Source organism: Lactuca virosa, chromosome 1, assembly GCF_052849685.1.
Source record: "Lactuca virosa cultivar CGN04683 chromosome 1, Lactuca_virosa_CGN04683_v6, whole genome shotgun sequence".
Lineage (NCBI taxonomy): Eukaryota > Viridiplantae > Streptophyta > Magnoliopsida > Asterales > Asteraceae > Lactuca > Lactuca virosa.
Genome location: NC_136426.1, coordinates 84,591,910 through 84,611,633, shown reverse-complemented (window position 1 = coordinate 84,611,633; position 19,724 = coordinate 84,591,910). Strand labels below are relative to the sequence as shown.

The 19,724-nt window shown below is 38.2% G+C and overlaps 2 protein-coding genes across 4 annotated transcripts; both read right to left on the bottom strand.

The window, feature by feature from the left end:
• Positions 1-9,779: 9,779 nt before the first annotated feature.
• Positions 9,780-11,037, bottom strand: LOC145105461 (mitotic-spindle organizing protein 1A-like). 2 transcript variants are annotated; one of them, XM_079042563.1, is made up of 2 exons: positions 10,933-11,037; positions 9,780-10,264 (listed from the first exon to the last, which is right to left on the bottom strand). In XM_079042563.1, exon 2 carries the CDS (start codon positions 10,235-10,237, stop codon positions 10,013-10,015), a length of 225 nt encoding a protein of 74 aa, XP_078898689.1. In that variant the 5' UTR covers positions 10,238-10,264; positions 10,933-11,037; the 3' UTR covers positions 9,780-10,012. The 2 variants fall into 2 exon arrangements, with proteins under 2 accessions (XP_078898689.1, XP_078898693.1); XM_079042567.1 differs by having other exon boundaries at positions 9,780-10,272; positions 10,933-10,971.
• A 3,460-nt stretch (positions 11,038-14,497) lies between these two features.
• Positions 14,498-16,955, bottom strand: LOC145149724 (protein TIFY 8-like). 2 transcript variants are annotated; one of them, XM_079075229.1, is made up of 6 exons: positions 16,448-16,945; positions 16,051-16,208; positions 15,589-15,968; positions 15,399-15,486; positions 14,854-15,028; positions 14,498-14,726 (listed from the first exon to the last, which is right to left on the bottom strand). In XM_079075229.1, the coding sequence occupies exons 1-6, from the start codon at positions 16,662-16,664 to the stop codon at positions 14,659-14,661; spliced, it is 1,086 nt and encodes a 361-aa protein (XP_078931355.1). In that variant the 5' UTR covers positions 16,665-16,945; the 3' UTR covers positions 14,498-14,658. The 2 variants fall into 2 exon arrangements, with proteins under 2 accessions (XP_078931355.1, XP_078931356.1); XM_079075230.1 differs by having other exon boundaries at positions 14,656-14,777; positions 16,448-16,955.
• Between the last annotated feature and the right edge of the window lie 2,769 nt (positions 16,956-19,724).

Sequence of the window (19,724 nt, the reverse complement as noted above, 5' to 3'; positions counted from 1 at the left end):
CTCCTCATGCTACTCCTGCGTCTTGGAGTAAACCAAGATGTCATCAATGAAAACTATCACAGACCGATCTAGCATCGGCCTGCACACGCGGTTCATGAGATCAATGAACGCGGCAGGAGCATTGGTGAGCCCGAAAGGCATCACCACGAACTCATAGTGACCATAGCGAGTCCGAAAAGCAGTCTTCTGTATATCCTCATCCCTGACCCTCATCTGATGATAGCCTGACCGCAAGTCAATCTTGGAAAAACAAGATGCTCCCTGAAGTTGGTCGAACAAGTCATCTATCCTCGAGAGTGGGTAACGGTTCTTTACCGTTACCTTGTTCAGCTCTCGGTAATCTATGCACATGCGATACGACCCATCCTTCTTCTTGACAAACAGGATCGGGGCTCCCCAAGGCGAGCTACTCATTCTGATAAATCCCTTGTCTAACAGCTCCTGCAGCTGTGTAGACAACTCCTGCATCTCGGGAGGAGCCAACCGATATGGTGCCTTGGCTATCGGAGCCGCACCAGGGACTAGGTCGGTCCTGAACTCCACCTGTCGCTCTGGAGGTATCCCCGGCAGCTCCTCTGGGAATACATCTGTGTAATCTCGCACCACCGGAACATCGCTCACCATCGTCTTACCCGCCTCCCGGGTATCCATAACATAGGCGACATACCCATCGCAGCCCTGCTGAAGATAGCGCCTAGCCCTCGCTGCTGAACATAGTGCTGGTCCGCGCTGTGGCCTTTCGCCCTGAACCACCAGCTCTCCCCCACTCGGGGTCCTGATCCGAACCAACTGTTGTGCGCAGTCGATCACTGCCCCATTGGAGCTCAACCAATCCATGCCTATAATCACCTTGTTCCCACGCAACGGAATGGGAACCAAGTCTACCAAATAACGCTCCTCGAACAACCTCAGAACACAATCCCTGAAAACCTCTAACGCTCGCACTGATCGATCATCTGCAATCTCGACCTCTAGAGGGCAATCCAACATGCCTGACGACTCAGAGAACCTCTTGTTAAGCGCAAGAGAGACAAATGACCGGGTAGCACCCGAATCGAACAACACCTGAACTGGGATACCGTTTACATGGAACGACCCCGTCACCACATCGGGTGCGGCGCGTGCCTCCTCGGTAGTCAACTGGAAGGCTCGGCTCCTCACCACTGGAGCCTCTGTCTTGCCCTGTCGGCCATCAGTAATCCGCAGGGTCGCTGGAGCTGGTGCCTTTACTGGCGCTGCTGCTGTCAACTGAGGGCAATTGGCCTTTTTATGGCCTCGCTGGTTGCAGTGAAAGCACAACAACTCTGATGTCTGGAAAGTGGGCGCAGTGGCAGTACAATCCCTACTGAAGTGCCCTGTCTTGCCGCACTTGTAGCAGCCCGATGATCCCATCCTACAAACCCCCTCATGAGTCCTGCCGCATTTCCTGCAGCGGCCCTAGCCCTGCTGGCCCTTCGACCTAGAGTCGGATCCCTTGGGCTTCTTCCCTGAAGCCCCAGCAACCTGTCCCTCCTCCGCCTTCCTCTTCCTGATGTGCTCCAAGTCTATATCTCTCTCCCTTGCCCTGGCAATCATGGAATCTAGGGTCGGACATGCGAAGAAGCTAACATGCTCCCGAATATCCTCTCTCAACATGTCGTGGTAGCGGGTCCTCCACATATCCTCATCTCCCGCATACTGGGGCACCAACAATGCCCTCTCTCGGAACTTGGCGGTAATCTCCGCCATCGTCTCTATCGTCTGCCTCATATCCAGAAACTCCTTGGCCAGCTGCTGAAGCTCCACAGCTGGCGCGAACTCAGACCGAAACTTAGTCAGAAAGTCCGACCAAGTCATAGCCTCAATCGCCGAGGCTCCCATCGAGTCGCCAACCGACTCCCGCTAATCTCTGGCCCTATCTCTCAAACAACCTGCAGCATATCGCATCTTCGACCCCTCAGGGCAGAAGCTCGTCAACTGTGCAGACTCAATGTCTGCAATCCACCTCATGTCTGCGATGGGGTCTTTAACCCCATGGAAATCCGGCGCACCACTGCCCCTAAAGTCCTTGAAGAACAGGGTGCGTGACCCTGACTGGTTGTACGCCATGTCACTCTTGAACGCCCTGAGGCGATCCTCCATCAACTCAATGATCCCTTCCTTGATCGACCCGAAAATCATCGGGGTCAACTCAAGGATACCTCTCGTGATCTCAGAAGCAATGAACTCACGTAGCCCCTCATCAACTGGCTCGGTACCTGCTCCCGAACCTAATCCTGACCCTGAACCTCCTCCTCTGTGTCGTGTGATCATCACCATTCTGCAACATAACACATAACTGTCAGAATCATACATAAACCTCGAGGGGTTTCATACACTCTACAAGTGTCTTGGTTCCATCTCGGCCCTCCTCGATTCGAGTACGGATCCTCTGCTTTCAGTAGTACGGGCCCATACTACCTTCCACATTTATTCGTACTTTCCTCAAGGTTTACTTCGACTTCACCAAGTCCCTTCTACTACTGTTGCACTCTTTTCCAATCTCGTCCTAGGCTTACCCTAGGGTAACTCTCTGACCTACTCTCCGCTATCAGCTGCATAAGGAACCCCTGCTACCTTTACCTAACTAGCTTGCGAATACCACTACATATTACTAAGACCAGATAATTCTTCGAATGAAAGGTCCTACCCCACAACGGTTGGACTCAAAATAGAGTTGCGCAGTAGGGCTAGACCTAACCTTCTGGAATTATTTTGTCCTCGCAATATGTAACTTAATATATTCGTTTACTAGTTAGCTAGAGATAACTAGGACTCCCGAAGCACAAAGCAACAGCATTCGGGCATTGAGTAACCCAATCCAATCGTACTCTATCCAAGCTAACATATAACTGACTAATCAGTAACGTATCGCAGCTTAAAAGCACATATAGCAGGCATATCAGACATCTTCCTAGATCCTTAGCCCTAATCTAGCATGCATTTCTCATACATATACAGTATGCATATAAGGCATCCTTCCTAGATACTCTAGCCCTAATCTAGCATGCATTTCTCATAATCATATCATATCATAACATAACATGTATGGGTATCTCGGGGGAAACTTACTTGAGCTCAGTCGGTCGCGCACATCACACATCTTGTTCTTTTTCAAAGTTCCTTTTTCTCTTTTCAAACTTCTTTTTATAAAGTGATTTTCTTTTGAAAATTTTCTTACCAGGTCCTCAGTTTGAGTTCAGACACGCCCGAGAGTATATCTGAATCCCTCAAACTAACGCTCTGATACCAACTTGTAACACCCTAATTTTCAAGGCTAAAAATTTCATTTTTAATTAAGTAATCATGTGAAATAATTTATCAAACATTGCTAATATTATATTAAATCATAAAACCATTATGTCGTGTTTCAAATCATATCATCGGATAATAGTAATAATCAGAGAACACTCCCAGAAAATTCAATGCGGAAATCATGTGTGAGTGTGATGTGCTGCTACCACGCCGGCTCCTTCCCCTTTGTTGAAGAGGTACCTGAAACAAAACTGAAAACTGTAAGCACGAAGCTTAGTGAGTTCCCCCATCATACCACACACCAAACAATAACATAATGTCAGGTAATTCTGGGGTGCCTAACTACCCAGGTCAAGGCATTCTGGGGTGCTTGACTTACCCAGGTCAAGCCATTCTGGGGTGCTTGACTTACCCGTCGGTCTATTTCACCCGACTACCGGGGACTATTTCACCCCTACCACTACCACGTAATAATACAACACACATATACCGCCAGGCAATTCTGGGGTGCCTGACTACCCAGGTCAAGCCATTCTAGGGTGCTTGACTTACCCGTCGGTTCTTACGACCGACATACGAGGATTATTTCACCTCCTACTACTACCACATAATATCAAAACATAAGCATACTGTCAGACAATTATGGGGTGCCCGACCTACCCTTCGGTCCTAACGACCGAACTTGGGGACTATTCTCCCCCTACTACCACTATCACATATAACATATCATGCTAGCACATAAACATATCAGGTAGTAGCAAACCTAGATGAGTATCACAAAGACAATCATCTAACATACAACCCCTACTGGTGGGCCGGCATTATGGCCGTAGACCCACCGCTACTGGAAGGTAACTCACCTCGATGTCGTGCAGTGTCTGAAATGTCCTCGGCGTGAAAGTCGACTCCCTTCGACTCCTCAATCCCTACATGGCAACCCTTCTAAATCATCAATTCGAACATGCAATCCAAAACCAGGGTCAACTCAATTCAGTCAAAGTCCACGTTGGTCAAAGTCAACATCCAGTTGACCTGACTCGCCGAGTTGGTCAACCAACTCGTCGAGTCCATACCCCTCTAACTCGAACCAATCCCCGACTCAACTCGTCGAGTCTAGCAAGAACTCGACGGGTTCTTCTTCAATCATACCATTGGGGTCATCTTCATCCGACTCGCCGAGTTCGACCTTGAACTCGTTGAGTTCATCTCCCTCATAAGAATGTGTCCATCCTATGACTCGCCGAGTTGTATGAATAACTCGTCGAGTCCATCTTTAAAGATTGGGAGATTGCCTTGGACTCGCCGAGTCTGTTCATCAACTCGACGATTCCTATGATTCCCAGGTCCCTTTACACGCCTAAACAACTAAGGGGCTTCCTCCCTAACAACTGGTCCATCCACAGAAAGGATTTGGTGGTCAATTACACCGCGACTCGCCGAGTTCCAAGAACAACTCGTCGAGTCCATCCTTGACCAATACTATACAGTCGATTTAAATAGGTCTTAACACACCAAAACCATAGATCTAGCCTCCTAATGTCCATTTTACACGTAAAGCTACGAACTTGATGTCCATGCATGGGGTTTTTGGCTCAAAAGGCTATAAAATGGAGTTTATATGATGCATGGGTCTCCCATGGCCATAAAGTTGGCACCTTTATGCCCTGGGAACCCTCAATGGTTCCAGATCTGAAGCACAACCCACATAACCAAGCAAAACTGAACATAACTTCTTAAAAACTTAGAAAATGTGGAGAAATAGCCCCAAAACAAGATCTAGGAAATAGATGGCCAAGGTTCAAGCTTTTTACCTTGAATGGACTGAGAATGAAGCAAAACCTTAGGATCTACTAGCTTCCTCTTGATCTCCTAAGCTCTCTTCTTCTCCTTCAACTTGAACCACACACAAAAAGGCACCAAAAGAGCTCAATTCACTCAAAGATGGTTTAGGGTTTCAATCTAGGGTTTCTCTGAGTTGGAAGGGTGATGGAGGCTGGGTTGGGACGAGATTAAGTGTTTAAATAGGGTGCAAACCCTAAATATTAAGGTTTTGTCCAGACAGCTCCTACTCGTCGAGTCGGTCTTCCGACTCGTCGAGTAGGTCACTTAAACCCCCGATCCAACAGTCGAGTCTACTCGACGAGTTGGGCCTCCAACTCGCCGAGTCCCAGAGTAAATCGTAACATTTCGATGAAATTAAATATGTACCAAGAATCGGGTGCTACACGACTCGCCGAGTCATTCGACTGACTCGCCGAGTCCAAGGCAACCTTCATCTGACTCGCCGAGTTGTTCATCCAACTCGTCGAGTACATGACTATCTTCATATGACTCGCCGAGTCCCTTAAATCCTTCAATCATACAGATGCTTTTTAAGCCATGCAAAGGTTCCAGATTACAGATCCAACCTTCCAAGGCCTGCTTATCACGTAAGGATGCAAACTTTACGTGCATGCAAAGCTCCAAGGCCCTTAAATGAAAAAACTAAGCTTGCAATGAAGTCTCACACTTGAGGGAAGGCTCATACTAGGCAAGGCTGACGACTTCATGGATCTAGGGGTCAAAGGGAGTCCAGATCTGAAGTTACAACTTCAGATCTTAGCTCAAACATAAGAAGCCTTTCATAAAACCCATCCAAAAGAGGTTAAAAGAGAGATGAGCCAAAGAAGCAGCTTAATACCTTCCAGAGAGCAACAACTGAAGAATCTCTTAGCTCCCCACGAGTTCCTAGCCTTGATTTCCTTGCTTTCACCAAGTGTTTCCTTCTCCAAAATCCCTCCTCCAAGCTTGAACACACCAAAAGATCACACACACTCGACTTAGGGTTTAAGAGGGACAAGAAGCAGTAAAGGGGAGGCTGGGGGAGGCCAATGGTCCTTTAAATAGGGTGCAATACCCCGAAATTTAGGGTTTCATCTGCCAACTCCTACTCGTCGAGTCCATTTTTGGACTCGGCGAGTAGGTCACTAAAACACGCGAACCAACCCGCTGCTACTCGACGAGTAGGGCAACCAACTCGTCGAGCAGACCTTGAAAACAAGAAAATTCTTATATCAATTCCATACCTGAGAATCGGGGCGTTACACATTTAATGTGAATTAATTAATACCGATATCTAGTTTGAGAAGTTTAAATTAATTTATATACATGAATTTAATATTTAAAAAATATTATTTTGCTCCAAATTAAATTTCTTAATAACCTTCCTTATTTGAAGTTTACAAAATTTTGGCAAGTATTAATGATATTTATGCATAATTGATTTGTACAAAAAACTTTATAACTTATATTTCTTAAAATTCAAGATATGACTAATATGCTTTATAATATAATATGAGATATATATATATATATATATATATATATATATATATATATATATATATATATATATATATATATATATATTGTTTATAATTTCATAATAACGATATTGAACTTAAACATAAACTATACTTAAAGTAGGGTAAGCATAACTCACTTATCGGGAGGTTTGGATAGGAACCGGGCTCTGCGGGGGCAGAACTTAAACATACCTATTGTTGGGTTCCTCCATTTATAGGCTGAGTCCGGTTTGGACGCGGGGCGTTCCCTTTCTGAACGCAGGGAGTTCGTGGCCACGTGTCACCATCTGGTGCCAAGCCGTGGTGAGGAAGCATTGGCTCAAATCGCGCCACATGTCGCCTCCTGGTTATTCCAAAAACTAATTATCTTCTAAAATTCGTAAGGTTTGCATACGAGCTCCATTTTTGACGTTCTTTATATCCACGTGTGGGTATTGACAAGTTCTACAACTCTCCTTTGACTCCGTCGGCTAATTCTCGACCGATTTTAAATTTGACAGTACGAGAAGATTATACTGTTAACGACCGTGTAAAATTCATAACTTCTACATATGGACTTCGTTTTCGACTGTCTTTTTATCGTTGAACTCCTATTATTGAGATCTTCAATTCTCACTTAGGTTGTGTTGGCTAAAAATCAACCGATCTAAAATTCGATTTTCGGGTTGTGTACTGCTATGCGGAATCTTAGAAAAATCATAACTTTCTCATACGAAGTCATATTTGGACGTTCTTTTTATGTACGTACTCGGTTTAATGTATACTACGACTTTCATTTAGATTGCTAAGACTAAAATGTAATTTATCAAAAATTCACTTTTTACGTTATGCGGTGTCGTGCCGGTTTAGCCGTAAAACTTCGACGGATCATAACTTCTTCGTTATAACTCGGATTTCGACGTTCTTTATATGTACGGAACCCTTGTGACATATACTTTAACTTGGTTAAGATTATTTATTCTAAATAATTTTCTATCAAAAATTTATTTTTGACGTTTATTGTCTCTAAATTGACTAGCCCGAATCTGCGGGCTTTACATATTGGGAGTTAATGATGCTTTCCAATGGCTTCCTTCCTTCAGTCACGTACGCCCAGCGTACTAGACAAAAGGCATGTTCCTCATAATTCAACCATGGGACCTATTTTGCAACAAAATCTCATATTAAGGGTCAAAATTTTAAATTACCTTGATAATGGACGTTACAACATCACCACATTTTCAACTGAAATTTTCCAAAAAAAAAAAACTCTTATATTTAATCAAGATTATGAAAAATATTAAACTAAATTTTATTTATAGAAAAACACAGAATATCGGTTAAACTTTGAAAAAAAATTATTTTGATCGATTTTGCAGATTTAGACTTATTTTGTGTTTTTCTGTAGTTTGAGACTTTTGCATAACATGGACTAAAATATTAGGATTTTACTGAAAATTTCTCTATACAAGACTCATGAGAAGAAGACGAATGGACCCAAATTTATAAAATCATTTTCCACTGTTTTGTTATAGTGTTCTACCATCGATGGAAACGTCTCTATCTCTACAACATTTGTGAAACCTTTTTTATGAGATTCAAGTGAGTAAATGGAAGTGTTGCAAGTAAGTAATTTGTAGTCTCGCTTAACATTGAATGAAGCTTTGAGACACATCTCACGCGATCCTTAAATGCCTCGCGAAATGTCTTACTATCCATTGTGGTTTCTTTTAAATAAGCCTATATTAGCAACATCATAACTAAAAATGGATTAGGGTTTGAAATTAAGGAATTAACGTTACACGATTCAAGAAATTATCCGTTAGTTTTTTAAAGTCTTTGCTAAGTATCGTGTTCAAGTATTGTCTATCATACTACAGTTGATGAGTAATATGTATATAATAGACACATATTCACAATATTGTATGTGAAAATGGAGTGTTGCTTAGAAAACATTAATGAATCAATAGCATATTAGCATGTGTTCAAAAAATTTCGCAAGGTGTCTTTATCAACTCTCTTTACATATTTTTTGAGCCACATTGTTTGAACTTTAGTACTTATTTTCTAGCCACATCATTTTTCCTACCCACATTGTATATTTTACGTATTTTCAAACATTTGTATTTCCATGTCCTGTTTGTCCTTCACACATTTCTCCATGTAGGCTTCTGTTAGGTCTTCAATATGCTCCGTATTATTTTATCTAATCCATCTTCATCCAAAATCTATTTTTTTATAGTTATGAAAGAGACATCTCTTAACTCTTGTCTTTTCCTGTTTAGTTCAACGGATATCTTCGTATAATAACCCTTAGTTGCAATATTTTTGATCTTGGCTACATCTTTTGAAACAAATAGATGAGATGTATCATTCATATGAAATTGGTTTGTTCTTTGGAATTGATGTCGAAGTAGAATATCACATGCACCAGTGTTATGAAGCTTTTAGATTTACAAATTTCACATCAAAGGATTTGTCAAGTTGATCATAACCATGACTCCATGAACATAGGCTCTGCTCTAAATCAAATCATTCTTGTTTTCATTTGTTATCCTATTTTTATTTTCACATCGATCATTAGCTTGAAGGGAATAATGTCTACAAACCTTGGATACTTTTTCTTAATTTTATTTTTAAAACCAAATAAAAGTTAGTTCTAAATTCTAATTACAAAGTAATCATTGTTGGAACTAATTACATCTTATTCTACTGGTTTTAAGATCTAAAGAGTCATTGTAGTAATGTAGTCGATTCCAAGACTGGTTTCAAACATTCTAGGAACCATTTGGATCGACTCGGCGAAAATTTGTTAGATATCTACATTTTTTTAGTAACAGAGACTTTGCACCAAATATTGACTTTGATAAAATAAGTAATGTAGTCTTGTGTTAAACATTTGTTGTTCGTCTCTTTTGAAAACCTTTATACTACATAATTTTTCCAACTCCTAACCAATATAGGATGTGAACCAAAAGCAATCCATCTTTTACAACTCATCTCTATAAATTAAAGGGAAGCATTTATCCACATTTTTTATGGTTTTCCCATCCAATTCCACCATTTTAAGATAACAACATGAACCCTAATATTGTTGTTTCACTAACCATTTTAATTGATGTGATGGTTTTACTTTGATTAAGTTTAAAGCGAACCATTCAAGATTACTCATCATTGCAAGTGTTTGACCTATGTATGAAAAGATCCTTTTCTCCTCAATGTTAAAACAATAGAGGGCCAAAATGACAAAATTACCCTTGTGAGTTAAGCATGTGCATACTCTTAAAGGAACATATCCAAAACAAAATGGAAAAGCTCTTCATAACATACAAATTGCAGACATTTTCATGGGGTGAAGACATTTAAAAATGGAAAGATGAAGCAGAAAAAGTTGAAAGAAAAGAAGAATTATGTGATCAAGGAAGCGGTGGAGATGGTGGTGTTGTGGTGGTGGTGGTTAATGGTGGGTCCCGGCGGAACTCCTTGACAACAGCAGCAAGTGCTTCAGGGTTTAAACCAAGGTCACACAGGGCAATCAATACAGAAAGTGTGTGGCGATCTAATCCTGTGTCAACAATATTTGACATCTGAAAAACCAACTCCAGGGATTCCCGGGCAGTTCGGGCAGCTTCTGGATCCATGGATCAACCTCAAACTTATGGAAATAACTGCAAACCTTAAAAGTTAAAACCAACCAACTTTGAAGGAAAAGAATATCAGAAAATTACATGTGCTGGTATCTATTAAGTTCAACTATTAGTATTATAGCAATTACAAAGCAAACAAACCATGATACTAGCTAAATAAGTTAACCATTTTAGTAATTATAATCGAATAATAGTATGTTTTTAAATATAATATGATAAAAGTGGCAAGATAAAATCTTAATTCAAGTCCATACACCAAAAAAAGGAACTCAGGAAGTATAATGATCAAAAACAAACAGGAAGTATAAATGTATAATAGACATTGATCAAATAGAGACAGAAAGGTGAGATACAGTATAGATACATGCCAATCGGGCCTGAAAGAAAGAAAGAAAGAAAAAAAAAAAAAAGGAAAAAACTTTATAGCTAGATCAATTTTGAAATTCAAATCTCTCCCGTTTGAAACGCAGATTCAAATTATAGATTTTACCGGAGACAGAGTAATGATCTAATGTAGATTAAAAATGATGAGAAGGCCAATTTTGATCCATTGTTCAGATGATTCCCGAATGATACAAGAATTTGGCGAACAATGACAAATGCAAACATAAGAAACACGGAATTTGGAGAAATTATCGTCGCACAACACAAGATAAGCAGGTGGTATAACAAGTGAGGGAATAGATTACCTGATCGAAGCTTTAATTTGGAGCGCGGGAGTGAAGTGAGTGAGCGATGGAGAATTAGGGCTTCAAACGTTGGAGATGTTTTTCTGATATAAGGTTGGTGAGGTGGTAGTTTTTTTTTTTTTTTTTTTTTTTTTTTTTTTTTTTTTAATATACCCGATCAGTTTTATCTCATTAAATGTTTTTTTTATTTGTGCTTTATATAATTAAGACAAAACTGCAAATTTGGTCAATGTGATTTGCAAAAGAGATAATGACTAGATAGGGTAAGATACTTTTTGAAATGTACACATTTAGTCCTTATTCTTTTTTTTTGTAAAATAAACTCTTATACTTTATTTTTTGTAACAATGCAATCCTTGTGACCGGCTATACCCGGTATACCGGTCATATACGAATTTTCTTTTAGGGAAAATGACTTGATAGGGTAAGATACTTTTTGAATTGTACACATTTAGTCCTTATTCTTTTTTTTTGTAAAATAAACCCTTATACTTTATTAATATGTACACATTAGGTCCTTTTCACCGGATTCTACAGGTTTTGCTGATGTGGAAGCACAAGTGGCACTAATTAGCAATTAATTAGCTTAGTCACCGGAGGTGGGTGATCCTCCAGCAACAAGAAAAGGGCGGCGACCCTTCTCTTTCTCGTCTCTCTTCCTTCCGGTCGAACAACAACAGCCAAACACCCTTTACCTGTTGTGTTTCTCCGATTTGTCTCTCTTTGCCTCCATCTTTGAGATATGTTGCCAGAAAAAGAAGAAAGAATCGACGAGGGGGCTACCAGAGCAGCTCCTCGCCGCCAACTACCGTCTCTACTTCCTCCTGCCTCCCCCTTCGACCTTGTTGTTTTTGCCATCATTCCTCCTTGCTACCAGTGATGTGTAGGAACACACAAAGGAGTCGCCGGAGATCGGGGTTCTCCTTCTTTTTCATGATGAATAAAAGTTGGAAAAATCTCGTTTTGGATATGTGGATGCCACCTGGGTATTTCATTTCAACAAAATAAAAGAAAGGGAAAATGACTTGATAGGGTAAGATACTTTTTGAAATGTACACATTTAGTCCTTAATCTTTTTTTTTTTGTAAAATAAACCCTTCCACGTCAGCAAAACCTGTAGAATCCGGTGAAAAGGACCTAATGTGTACATATTAATAAAGTATAAGGGTTTATTTTACAAAAAAAAAGAATAAGGACTAAATGTGTACATTTCAAAAAGTATCTTACCCTATCAAGTCATTATCCCTTTGCAAAAATCTTTGGATGAGGTCCAAAAAACTTCCAGCTTGTATAGAAGGTCCAAAATTAAGGTTTTCCTAGGTTTTTGGTCCAAAAAAATTTGAAATTACCTATTTACCCTTTTAATTTTAGTTTTATATTTTCTTTTCTTATTTATTTTAGTACTTTATGAAATAAAAATAAAAAAACAAAAAAGATAGACCCCCATTCCACCCCTACCGATACCCTTTCTCTCTCTCTCTCTCTCTCTCTCTCTCTCTCTCTATTATACCCAGAAAAAAAGTCCATCCCTTGAATAGATTCTATCCTCGACACATCCATGTCCGGTACCCTCCCTCCTTCTCTTTCTAACCTCACAATTCTGCAACTCCTTGATGTCGGTGAACTCAAAGAGCCCTGACCACCCTTCCCCTCCCTAAATGTCTCTTCACCTTCTAAAAAGGTTTCATAAATTTCACTGCAAAACCTAATACCACCCCTATATCGGAAGGAACTCCCCAAATTGCAGTCAGAGCTCCAATTTCTGGTTCATGTAACGCCATTAGAGGCATCACAAGGGTTCTACACCGATTCATATACAAAACCTAGGTGTCATCTCATCTCATTCAACTCCAATTTGGGCCTTTCAACTCCATTACACAACATCGATGGAAGAAACCAGTAGTAATTGCACAAACCTACTTGGAAGACATAACTAGGTACCTGAAGGTCGACAACCTCATGACTAATCTCCGCAAACTCAGCTTAATACTAAGGTTCAATAACCTCATGTCAGGTCGTAGAAGAAGACCCTTTGTTTTGGTTCAAATCATGTCTCGTTGGAACATAATCGTTGGTCTAAATGTACCTATTGTTGGGTTCCTCTGAAAATCCCCATGTGTTCGGCATATTTCCTCACCCAGTTAAGCAAAACATTTTTTGTAAATTAAGTTCCAAGATGACCCTCTTGCTTCACGAAGAAAGCAACACTATCAGATATATGGAATCAAACACTGTCAATCGAATCAAGAAACTTCTGATGATCGTTGTCACAGGTACTCTCCAAAAAGAGAATTTTAGGGCTTCGAGTTGTGGTAGGATCGAGCAATTTGAGAAGCGATCTGTTAGGATTCTCCATGATCTTTTGAGTTTGACAGTGGAGAAGATGATTGAAGTTGAATGATCAGCACACTTTCGTAGAGATTTTGATATTCCGGTTAATGTTGATGTTGTGTGTGTGTGTGTGAGAGAGAGAGAGAGAGTGAGAGAGAGAGAGAGAGATAGAGAGGAGGAGGAGGAGGAGAGAGAAGGGGGGAGGGCTCCGGTGGGGTGGGAGAGAGAGAGTGAGAGAGAGAGAGAGAAAGAGAGATGGGGTGAGCCAACTAAATTCCTTTTTTTGCATTAATATTTATAAAATAAAAATATAAAAAATACAAAAAAGAAATTTAAATGGCCAAACAGTCAATTCAAGTGCTCCATGGACCAAAAATACAAATTTTTCTTAAGTTTAGGACCAAAAACCCAGAAAAACCTTGATTTTGGACCTTCTGTGCAAGTTGGAAATTTTTTGAACCTCATCCAAAGATTTTTGCAAACCACAAGGACCAAATTTGCAGTTTTGTCTATAATTAACTATCTTTATATAAATTCAAAACATATCTTAAATAGTTGATAGTAAATTTCAAACTTTCTTTCATTATCGTTTGCTTCATAATTCATTCTCTAACGACAATCTTATTCATTTGTGTTGTTTACGATTACAATCACAATTGAAAATTAAAATTTTACCATTGTGAAAAAACCCCAAATTTAAATTATCCTTAAGTTTTCTAAAATTATAATAAAATTATATAAATAGACATTTACTCACATATAATATACCGATTCGTGAATGTAACTTAACAACAAATCAATTAAGTAATATAAAAATATTATAAGTATATAACAAATATAGATTAAATTTAGTAAATATATAATCAAATGTAGATAGCCTAGGCCCCTTTATCACTAGCGTACGCATTTTGTGTCATGTTTGCTTAGTCACTTGCATGTGTTTGTTTTCTTAGCTTAATAGCTTTAATGTGATGTCTAGAGGTATAAATAGGACGAGATAGCTCGAAACTCAAGCCTAATTTAAAAAATACTCGAAATAGTGGTGTCTGCTTTTTTTTTTTTGGCATATGTTCTTTTACTTCCATCTACTTATTCGTCCATTTGTATGCCCTCCTTTACATGTTTGTGTTTTCTATATTTGAGGTCATTTATGTGAAGCAATTGCTCTACCACTCTCATTTACCAAATCACAAAATACCAAACAAATCTTGTTTAGGTTGTGCACCATATACGATATACCAACTCCAAAGAGTTTCTAGCAATTTAACCACATGCTTCACAAGTTAAAACTTGTTTTTTAATCCAAATGAAACAAATAGATTAAACTAAACAACTTCCTACAAAATACAATTTAAAAAAAGGTAGGAATTCATGACACACAAAAATATATATGCCTCATGGTTTCTCTTCGGTAGCTCGTGATGGTCGTCTTGCATCTGTCATTAAAACACCACTATGTCCTCCTGCAGTGTTATCTGACTCAATCAGCAACTATCAAACAACTTAAGTATTCCCTATATGTAAAGATAAATTGTTTATTTTGACTTCTAAGATCAAAAACTATGACATTTGACATTATGAAAGACTTACCATGAATCGATGGAATTCGATCACTTAAACCAGTCCCATGAGTTGAATTCAATCTCTCACGTGGCAAAGTGTTGTTTTCACCAATACCAATAAATGGTTTAATGGATGGATTTTGTGAGTAATTTGTTGACCATGATCCACCACTAGATCCAGCCATAGCCATTATCGCATCCGCCTGCAACAAACCAAAAAATAATAAAATAATAAAAAATCATCACGCCTACAAAGAAACCAAACCATTGGACTCAAAAGGGTTTGTTTGGTACGATGGAATGGAATCATAAAGGAATGGAATGGAATGAGCAAGGTAATTTTCATTCCATTTCATAATTATGTTCAACTTCATTAAAATAATACAAAAAAAAAATTAATGTCATCAAAAACTACATAAATAAAAAAGGGGTTTTATTGCAATTTTTCATTCCATTCCACAGAGTAAAACAAACATGTTTTTTTTTTTTTTTTTTTTTCATTCCTATGGAATGAACCATTCCATTCCATTCTTTCTCTGATTCCATCATACCAAACACTACCTTAGAGCTCACCTTGTTTGGATGAACATCATCAAAAACATGAGCTTGACCACCATAAAATATAGTCATCTGACGACTTACAGACGTTGAACCTAATCGACTGCAAAATAAGAACTAAAACTCATATCCCATCACAATATTTAATTATAAATTATTTTAAAATAAAAATAAAAAACCGAGTCTTTAATCATATATTTTTTACCGAAGAGGAGTAGAAGAGCCTGGCTCAGGAACACTGATTCCAGACTTGTGTTTTGGTTCACCAACACCACTGACATTACCAGAATTCAAGATTCCAGACCCTTTGATTCCAGTTCTTGATCCTTCATCAGCAGCTGATTGAGAAATGACAGATGTGCCCATGGTGGGATCTTTGAATCGGTTTGAAAGTGTTTGTTGATATGGGTAAGGTAGAGGTTGACCAGTACGTGAAGGGTACTGCAGTACTGGACCCACGTTGACCGGAATTGCTCTTTCCCATTTGGAATTGGAAGGATTGGAATCAGGTTTTCCATTTGCAACTGTGGCTTGTTGCAATATTGGTCTCATTGGTTGTTGCTCTTGCCCTACATTTCTCAGCATCTAAACCATAAAATTGGTCTTCCATTAGAATATATTCAAACAAAATTGTATATAATAATCATGATACTGAAAAAAAAAAGACCTTCATTAAATGTGAGCTATCTCTTGATGAACTCAAGAATACAGAATCTGAGTTACTGCGTTTATTCCCAGCATATCTATTCCCAATATCTGAGCCTGAAAAATCACTTTTTTGTCCATAGAATGGAACCCCTTCAAGATGAGATCCAACCTGTCTGTCTACCATGGTTAAAATGAGAAAATTATCAAATTATGTACTTATGTGACAATTTGTCACACACCATGATCACCATTAAAGCATCATATATATGAATTCAGTTGGAAGATGATGAAATTGAAACATCTAACAAGGATTTGATTCAAGTCCTTTTATTATAAAACTAAGAAAAGCTGAAAAGGATATACGACAATAGCAGGAATTTTATCAAACGGTTGGTGGGCACTGCGGTGTTACATACCAGAACCCAGATCAGAAGTAGTGGAAATGGGGCCACCAGCACGGGATGCGGAAGCAGAAGGGGAACCGGCAGCGGAAGCATCGCCGGCGGCGGCACAGTTGGGCACCGGAGGACAATCGCGGCCGAGAAAGTCATGAAAAATTGTGGGTTTCACATCATTATTTACATTGCTGTTGTGGTTTTGAGCCATAGTGTTTGACAACAGCACAGCAGCCATAATCTCATCTAAACCCTCTTCTCATCGTCATCACCATCGAGACCCAAAAAAGAAAAGGGAAGGAGTATGAGAGCACGATTGTCAGAAAAGGTGAAAGAGAATCACCTGAAATGATTTTAAAGAGAGCATTAAAGAGCAAAAGGTAGTTGCTTTTCTTTATATGTTGTGCAAATTCTTGCTCTATTGCAGTGGTTCAGTTGCGTCTGCTCCCCTCTCTGCCAATTCGAGAGGAGAGAGAGATGGCATGGATCTGAATTCAGGGGTGTTTGGATTAGCTTATTGCTTATTAGTTTATTTGTGGTGGGAATAAGCAATAAGCATTAAGCATGGAAAGAGATGCTTATTAAAATTAGCTTATTTAGCTTAATAAGCTGGATTTTATCCAAACACTTAAAGTTAGCTTATTGTGGGAATAAGCATCTAATAAACTGGATTTTATCCAAACACTCAAAGTTAGTTTATTGTAGGAACAAGCAATAAGCAATTACTGGAATGGGGTTTTGATTGGCGAATTGTGGAATTTTGTTCTTGCAAATGGCTGTAGCGATTTGTGGGGTTTTGTAATTTTTAGTTTTTAAAAGAAAAGAGTTATGGCAAGAATAACGTTGTACTCTTTTGTTTATTTTATAAATAAAAGCTTCTTATCAAATTTTTGGAGTGTTTATAATTTTATAATAATAGTTTTTGAGAAAACTAAAATATGGTCCCTTTGGTTTGTGTTTTTTTTAGATTCGGTCCAAGTTTCAATTTGAACTAGTGGTACTTTTTGTTTTTGTGGATTTGGTTTGCCAAACTTAATTTTTGATAAATTTAATGACAAAACTGCGAAATTGGTCATTGTGGTTTGCAGAAAAATATGGATAGGGTCCAAAAAAATTTCAACTTGCATGGAATGTCCAAAATCAAGAATTTTTTTTGGTTTTGGTCCTTAGAAATTTGAAAAGACTATTTTACCCTTATTATTTGTTTTTTTATATTTTCTTTATTTATTTTAATTGTTTTTTAATTAAAAAAAAAAAAAAAGAAATGGGACTACGACATTACAGCAACCCACCTCACTACCTCACCCTGCATTTCTTTCTCTCTTTCTCGCTCATCAAAAAGACGTCGGCTTCATCGCCTTCATTCCCATCAAGAAGCAGTAATGGTCGTCGCCCAAATTTCTCGTTGTCCCTCATCACCGATAAGTATGTTACTTCTCATCGTCTTCACTCCCCTTCTCCTTCTCGAACCAATGGATACACATATTGGAGCTTTAAACCTGCAATCACGAAACCTCGATGATTGAACCCAACAATCGGATATTGCATGTCCACCGTACTCCACACCACTGCCGGTTTCATAAAAACACCTCTGATGAAACCCCCTTCCCCTTCAGGAGGTCCGATTAAACTTTATCTATGTAGCACTTTTTCTGTTGAACTTGGTCTGGTTAATTGAAAGACTTATCTATATATAGAACTTGTATGGAGAAATTAGATGTTTACATTAGGTCAAAAGAAAAAGAAATTCTATATATATATATAACAGAGAAACAGAGGTGAGTTTGGGTTTGAAATCAGATGCAATGTGTTTGGGTTTTGTGGATTCCAGATTTGGAACTAAATAATAGATTCCAGGTTGGGTGATTCAACAGTAAAGAGAGATGGAAGCAAAGATCAGGCCTATGGGTTATGTTCTCCGGTGACGAAAACCACCAAGCATCGTGTTCTACTGCCACACGAGTTAACTCAATCCTAATTTCTCAGGCTTTGTAAGCGATCATCAATTATGTGTGTGTGTGTTAGAGAGAGTTGCATGTATCGAATCATCAATTATATACTATTTTTTAGTTTTTTGTATGTATGTGATTTGATTTGGAAGAAAATAGGATGATGAAGACGATCGAATAAGAGAAACGATCAAATGAGAGAGAGAGAGAGAGAGAGAGAGAGAGCGAGAGAGAGAGAGAGAGAGAGAGAGAGTAGAGTGGAATTTTATTTTTTGTTTTTTTCTAATTATTTAAATTCTAAAATAAATAAAAAAAAGAAAAAGGAAATAAAAAGGGCAAAATTGACCTTTCAAGTGTACCATGGACCAAAATCACAAGAAATTTCTAATTTTATGACCAAATTCATAAAAAAAAAAATTGCTGATTTTGGACCTTCCATGTAAGTTGAAAACTTTTTGGATTTTATCCACAGTTTTTTGCAAACCACTGGAACTAATTTTACAGTTTTGTCTAAATTTAATCCTAGCAAATTTGAAATGATCAATTTACCTTTAATATTATTATTTTTATTATTTTCTTTAAGGTATATGGGCCCTTTTTGTTATTTAATTATAAAAGGTATTTAAATAAATATAAAAAATATAGAAAATATAAAAAAATAATTAAAAATATTTAAAAGTCATTTCAAATTGGTCATAACTAAATGCACCAAAAAGGAATTGTTTTGAACCAATGATAAAAGTTGAAAACGTTTTATACATAATCCAAAAAAATCAAAAACCATACACATCAAATTTACAGTTTTCTCAAAATTCTTTTTAACCACTAAAGTTATAGTTATATTAATAAAATAAGTATTATAATTATTTGTGATTTTGATTTAAATTAATGATTTTTAAAGTTTTGTCCAATTAAATATCATTTGCTGATTCGTTTATTAGTCAAGCAATCAGTTTTACGAAAACTATGTTTGAATAAAAAGTAAGGTTACTAATGCATATAGGTAAGAAAATTACTCAGAAAAAAAAATAAAAAATAAATAAATAAATAAATAAAAACCTAATAACCATAATAATCTTTTTTTTAAGATTTTTTCATAAAAGAGCCAAAAAAATAGAAAATACGTAAAATAGTCATAATTTCTGCATGCCATATCTACGAAAATCAATGTAGTTTGCGATTTTTATTTTGCAAAACAACGTCCTTGTCGAGCGTTGACTGCAGAAATCTTGTGGCATGCGAAACTATCACGGGCCTAAGTTCCAATTCCGTTTCTAAGGGTATATAAACCTAAAAGAATTTCACCGTCATTTTAACCCAACATGTTCGGAAAAAGCAAACAAATTATG

Bases quoted from the DNA above. Each gene is read 5' to 3' on its own strand.
- LOC145149724 (XM_079075229.1), bottom strand. From the start codon at position 16,664: ATGGCTGCTGTGCTGTTGTCAAACACTATGGCTCAAAACCACAACAGC. The intron at 16,209-16,447 runs GTATGTAACACC...TAACCATGGTAG, and splicing joins TACTTCTGATCTGGGTTCTG to ACAGACAGGTTGGATCTCAT. The intron at 15,969-16,050 runs GTCTTTTTTTTT...TTTATGGTTTAG, and splicing joins ATAGCTCACATTTAATGAAG to ATGCTGAGAAATGTAGGGCA.
- LOC145105461 (XM_079042563.1), bottom strand. From the start codon at position 10,237: ATGGATCCAGAAGCTGCCCGAACTGCCCGGGAATCCCTGGAGTTGGTT.